This window comes from Piliocolobus tephrosceles, chromosome 18 (assembly GCF_002776525.5).
Source record: "Piliocolobus tephrosceles isolate RC106 chromosome 18, ASM277652v3, whole genome shotgun sequence".
Lineage (NCBI taxonomy): Eukaryota > Metazoa > Chordata > Mammalia > Primates > Cercopithecidae > Piliocolobus > Piliocolobus tephrosceles.
Genome location: NC_045451.1, coordinates 36,522,628 through 36,529,096, shown reverse-complemented (window position 1 = coordinate 36,529,096; position 6,469 = coordinate 36,522,628). Strand labels below are relative to the sequence as shown.

The following is a 6,469-nucleotide window of genomic DNA, read 5'->3' as shown; positions in this document are numbered from 1 at the left end:
GTGAAACCCCGTCTCTACTAAAAAATACAAAAAAAAACTAGCTGGGCCAGGTGGCGGGCACCTGTAGTCCCAGCTACTGGGGAGTCTGAGGCAGGAGAATGGCGTGAACCCGGGAGGCGGAGCTTGCAGTGAGCTGAGATCCGCGCCACTGCACTCCAGCCTGGGCGACAGAGCGAGACTCCGTCTAAAAAAAAAAAAAAACAAAAAAAAAAAACATAAGACATTTATTCATTGATTTTAATGGTATTGGAGAAGATGTTATCAAGGGGAGGAATCCCAAGTTTGTGTTCAGTTCCTGCTGTTCTCTGAGTTCTTTCCTTCTTATTTTGTAAACATGGTTTTGTTTTGGTTTTTAGTACACATGCTGCCAAAGCAAGCACTGTGATTTTTTGTAGCTTTGAATCCTATTCATTAATATAAGAATCCTAGATGCTATCTCAAGAAACATTCATAGATTTCATTTTAATTCAGCTATGCTTGGATAAAACATCAGAGAAATTTATTTGCCATAGAAGGCCTTTCCCTTAAGTATTAGCAATAACAACAAAATAGTAACCATAAAACAACTACCTTTATTGAACACTTACTGTGTCCTAAACACATGCATTATTTCCTTTCATCCTCACACCAACACCATGAAAGAGATATTCCTCTTACTTCCATTGTACAGGTGAGGAAATGGAGGCTTAAAACAGAGCCCATGGAGCTCCTAAGTGGTGGAGCCAGGATTTGTATCCAGGACTGCTGACTTTAGACTCATGCTTGTAATCAGTGCACTGTGCATTTCAGGTGATTTATATTGGAAGGCAGCCTTTCCTGTGATTAAAAGTGCATCTACCAAGCATTATTCTTTCTCTCTCTCTTTTTTTTTTTTTTTCTGTAGCCCTGTTCACGGCCTATCTTGGAGTCGGCATGGCAAACGTTATGGCTAGGGTGAGTGTGCTTTAGTCTCACTTTTCATTCGCGTAATTGACCAGCTTATGACTATATGGGAAATGCTCCTGAAGTCCACTGGGCTGGCATCCAGTGTCAGGATCCACGACCGTGAGAAGCACTGCCCTACCTTCTGCTGGAACTCCCTGGCCTTTCTTTCAGCATCACAGCAAACTTTAGTCCAAACCACAATCACCCAGTATGTTACAAATATCAGATTGCTTGGTTTAAAAAAATGAAACTTAGGTTGTATAACGTATTATCAAGTTCAGAGTCTAACTCTGAGTGAAAAGAAGTTGACTTTAGGATACCTTTTACTTAAACAGAAAGCCAGATATTCCATTGCAGGTGATGCAGGGCCAGTTTCTGATAGCTCAGTCCATGTTGATGTCATCATGGCTGCTAGGGAGTCAAGGCAGTATCTAGCCCTCTTGGCAACAGCATGGAGATTTTATCTGGGAGGGTCCTTAAAGAGACACAGTATCTTTCTGGTATAAAGCCAAAGTCCCATTACAGGCATGCATGATGGAGAGTACATCAGAGCACACGGGACCCTCCACATGTCAACAAAGAAGGTTCACAGGCATCAGTCCATGGATCCAAATGAGCAAGCTGCATACCAGAGTCAGCTAGGAAGATGAGAAAATATGGAGCCTTAGGCCCTGTGTCCTTTGGTATTTCTGATAGAGTAGATCTTGTACGATGCTTGAACATCCATGTTTTTTTTTTAACTCCCCCAGATGATTCTGATGTGCAGTCAGGTTAGGGTACCCCTACACTCCATCACACCCCAGGGAGGTCCATGCATAAGGCCAGAGCTAACCAATGGTGGATGCTCAGAATTGTGTGAGTTTCCATGGACAGCACAAAGAGGATCTACCCTCAAGGAACTTAGAGTCTATTTGGGAGACAGAATGGAAAGAAATAAAGCAAGTCAAGTCTAAGATCTAGACCAGGCATAAGTCAAGGTCAGAGAGGTCACTGTGGGTTGGACTAATCAGAGAAGGCCTTGTGGACGTGAAGAGTGGTCAGGGGCCATTTGCTGTTTGCAAGTGTCATCTCTGTTTGTCAAATGTCCTCTTGGCACATCTGGTGCAGGAAGTCTGAATATATGAGAGGGAGAGAAAGACATACATACAAGATAGAGACATAAGTGGCTGCCCTAAAGAATAGATGTCAACATTCCAACAGCTCAATGCCCTGAGATTAAACACTCAGTCTCCACAAGCATGCACAGAATCCAGAGCACTGTCCCCAGTGGTTCATCCCCTTGGGCTGAGTGCAAGTAGAGGGGGATGCTTTGTGTAGCTTAGCTGTCAGATGGTATCTGAAAGGAGCGTGTGACTTTCTCTTCTTCCCCAGATTGGATTGCCAGCTTGTACCTGGCCCTTTTGTTTGGCCACGCTATTGTTCCTCATGATGACCACAAAAAATTCCAGCATCTACAAGATGCCCCTCAGTAAAGTTACTTATCCTGAAGAAAACCGCATCTTCTACCTGCAAGCCAGGAAAAGAGTGGTGGAAAGTCCTTTGTGAGAACAAGCCCCATCTGTAGCCACGGTCATGAGTCCTTTCTGCCTGACTGCTCCAGCTGACTTCCAGGGCAAACTGCTGTTTTTCATGAGTATCAACTTTCATACGAACGCATCTATGATCTGTTCTTATGCTCATTTTGTGTTTTCCTTTCAACTCCAGGAATATCCTCAAGCATATAAGAGCCACATCCAGGTGATGTGCTCTGGTATGGAATTTGAAACCCGAATGGGGCCTTGGCACTAAGACTGGAATGTATATAAAGTCAAAGTGCTCCAACAGAAGGAGGAAGTGAATACAAACTATTAGTATTTATTGATATTGTTGGTGTTTAGCTGGCTCGATGATGTTAGCAGTATTAAAAATTAAACCCCATAAACCAACTAAGCCTTATGGAACTCACAGTCACAAAATCGAAGTTAATCCAGAATTCTGTGATAAGCAGTTTGGCTTTTTTTAAATCGATGCAAGTTACACATTATAACCAGAGTCAATATCACAGAGGTGCAAGCTGACAGCTGAGCTCGGTCCCCACTTCCTGCAAACAATGGCCTGCACCCTATGCCTTGTGTGTGTGACATTCTCTCATGGGACATAGTTGGGGTTTTTCAGACTGACAGGACTGCAAGAGGAAGAAAGGAATTTTGTCAATCAAAATTATTCTGTATTGCAACTTTTCTCAGAGATTGCAAAGGATGTTTTAGGTAGAGATTACTTTTCCTTATGAAAAATAATCTGTTTTAAATGGGATAAAATAGGAGAAGTTCCTGGCTTAACCTGTTCTTACATATTAAAGAAAAGTTACATACCGGATTTATGAAATACTCAGCTTAGGTATTTTTACTTTAATCCCTAAATTGATTTTGTAAATGACACAAATGCATAGAATTGTTACCAACCTCCAAAGGGCTCTTTAAAATCATTTGAGGATGTCTTATAAAGACTGAAGGCAAAGGTCAGATTGCTTATGGGTGTTATTTTTATAACTTGTTGAACTTCTTGATTTAAAAAAGCTCATTATTTTCTGCACACTCACACTCTCTCAGAAACCAGTGGCATTTGAACCACCAAAAAGAAATAAAGGGCTGAGTGTGGTGGCTCACACCTGTAATCCCAGCACTTTGGGGAGCCCAGGCGGGCAGATTGCTTGAACCCAGGAGTTCAAGACCAGCCTGGGCAGCATGGCGAAGCCCCACATCTACAAAAAATACAAAAATTAGCCAAGCATGGTAGTGGGCACCTGTAGTTCTAGCTACTTGGGAGGCTGAGGTGGGAAAATGGCTTGAGCCCAGGAGGCCGAGGCTGCAGTGAGCTGAGATCGCACCACTGCACTCCACCCTGGGCGACAGAATGAGACCGTGTCTCTCTCTCAAAAAAAAAAAAAAAAATACAGGTAAGGATTCCCGTTTTCCTCTCTTTAATTTAAAAGTTACCAGTTCCGTAAAGGCTCCGTAACCAAACATGTTGAAGACAGCAACAGAAGTCACGTTCAGGGACTGGGCACAGCGGCTCACACCTGTAATCCCAGCACTTTGGGAGATGGAGGCAAAAGGATTTCTTGAGCCCAGGAGTTCAAGATCAGCTTGGGCAACATATCAAGACTCCATCTCTTAAAAAATAAAAATAATAACATTAGCCAGGTGTGGCAGCACACATCCGCACCAGTTACTCAGGAGGCTGAGGTGGAAAAATCACTTGTACACAGAAGTTCGAGGCTGTGGTGAGCTACGATCATGTCACTGCACTCCAGCCTGTGTGACAGAGCAAGACCCTATCTCTAAAATAAATAATAATAATAAATTAATTAATTTTAAAAAGAAGTGATGTTCATTTACCTTCCACTTCAGTATGTATGGTGCAGTAGTTTGGAGGTTGGAAAGTGAAACGTCGGAATCCTGAAGATTTTTTCCACTTCCAGTTTGCAGTGCTCAGTGCACAATATACAGCTTGCCAAATGAATAAACAGAAATAGGGAAGTAAACCTACAAATATTTTAGGGAGAAGCTCACTTCTTCCTCTTCTCAGGAAACCAAGCAAGCAAACATTGTTCCAATTTTAAAATCCTGTGACCAAAGCCTTTGAAACTATGAATTTGTAACTGGCATAGGTTTATGGATATTGCTGTGGAGAAGCTCAATTTTCAGTGTTTGAACTGAACCATTTCTTGTTAGGGAATGTGTGAAAGAAGAATTGTGGGGGGGGAAAAGAAAGAAAACAAGCATAACCAAAGATCATCAGCAGTGAAGAAGAATCTAGGCTGTGGCTGAGTGAACCAGAGGCCTCTAAAATGCACCCAAGTCGATCTTCAGAACGGGGATCTACCGTGCAGGATCTTCTTGTGCTCACACAAATCTGTAATTAGGAACATTGTACATTGTCGAATTTAAATGATATTAATTTTCTCAAGCTATTTTTGTTACTATTATCCTAAAAATAAGTATTTGCAGAGAGCACTTATACTTTTTCCTAATGTCTGTATAACAAATTTCTATGCAAGTACATGAATAAATTATGCTCACAGCTCAGTTTTGTATAATGTGCCATTGATAGCCATCATGTATATGAACAATCACAAGCATAAGTCAGTATTGCTTATATTGCATGTGCTAGGATCCTTATTCCTTCCTTACACTTGGTAATAGCACCAGATGTATAGTTGAGTAAACCCTTTTCAATTTCAGATTGACAGGCCCATCCCCTTGGGTATCCTCTCAACTATCCATTGTTCTTTCAACTCGGGGATGAGAATGAATAACTGAGGACAGTTGTTCAGAACATGCTCCTAACACTTTGACATCAATATCCCTAGAGCCACTTCCATGCATTCCCAGACAGGTCCTGGGCACCCCCATCAGGGCTGACCCTGGGCCACGGCATGCCTCAGAGTCAGCTCTCTAGAACAAGCCACTTGTCAGAATGTTATCCCCTGAGGCCGAAGCCACAGCCATGCTTGTCTCCGCCACAGAAGCACTTCTCTTCTACCTCCTTTCACCAAGGTTGGCAGATTTGAAAGAAAATATGGTAAGAAGGGAAATTTACTTCAACAAGTTTGAATGATAAGTTTCAAAGCAGCCCTAAAAGGAAACCAAAAAAGGCACAATGGGGTCTCCCTATTGAAGTGCCCTCTGTCATAACATTCTCCTACCTATGGTTTCAAGATAAATTCAAATAAATTTTCCAGAGTGATCTAGGCATTCTATGTCTTCTTTTATCTGGGGGAGAAACGACAGGTTGTGAGGAGCTTAAACTTATGCTTAAAGACACTCTATCCTTTAGGAGCTACAGGGGCCAACTTGCCTGTTACCCATGATATATGATTAGCATGGAATATGTCAAGATCAAAGCCAAGTTTTCCAAGAAACCAGGAATTTCTAAGGAAGATTCTTATAAACAACTTTGCAAGAATATTTTTGTGGTTAGTAAACATAACATTTCATGCACAGGACTGTTTTCAGCCTTTCTCCTTATCTAACTAGTTCCTTCCAAAAGGCTTCACTCTTTAGTTTCATCTTCTTGAATCTACATTGACAAGCCCCAGACCATTAGGAGGGCTGATAGCTTCCAGGCTGTAGAGTTCCACTTGCTAAAACAGTCAACAATGCAAATCCTGAAGGAATTTAAGGCGTAATAAATGAATATGGTAAATAATAGACTTTTAGAGAATGAAATATACATATAGTCTGCTTTCACAGCTCTTCATTAAACTATAAAGTAGATGCTGTAGATCAGACCAGACATGTGCAAAGTCACCTAAAAGAGAAAATTGCTCCCAGGGCTGACCTAACCTTATTTAATATTAACCTGGTAGGTGTGAACTTATCTAAAGCAAGCTTAGGTCCACTTAATGGGGTAGCAAGTCAACCACTGAGGCTCAGGAGAAGAAGAAAACCTAGGAAAGGGGTCTTCAGTATTGGAACTTGGGATGGGACAGCCACAGGTGTCAAGGGTGAGCTCTGTGGTGGAAATGGCACTGGGGTATTATGGTTTAGTAAACTGAACTATG

The 6,469-nt window shown here is 41.8% G+C and overlaps 1 protein-coding gene across 5 annotated transcripts in view; it reads left to right on the top strand.

Annotated features, from left to right (window-relative positions):
- Positions 1-4,991, top strand: part of SLC14A1 (solute carrier family 14 member 1 (Kidd blood group)) — a 28,492-nt gene extending 23,501 nt beyond the window's left edge. For 2 of the 5 annotated variants that reach the window (XM_023207630.1, XM_023207624.3), the window contains exons 8-9: positions 884-933; positions 2,296-2,853. In XM_023207630.1, the coding sequence (XP_023063398.1) occupies positions 884-933; positions 2,296-2,469 (224 nt within the window). In that variant the 3' untranslated portion in view covers positions 2,470-2,853. Of the gene's footprint in view, positions 1-883; positions 934-2,295 lie in introns of all 5 variants that reach the window. The other 3 variants (XM_023207626.2, XM_023207627.2, XM_023207629.1) reach the window with 3 other exon arrangements.
- The last annotated feature ends 1,478 nt before the right edge of the window (positions 4,992-6,469 follow it).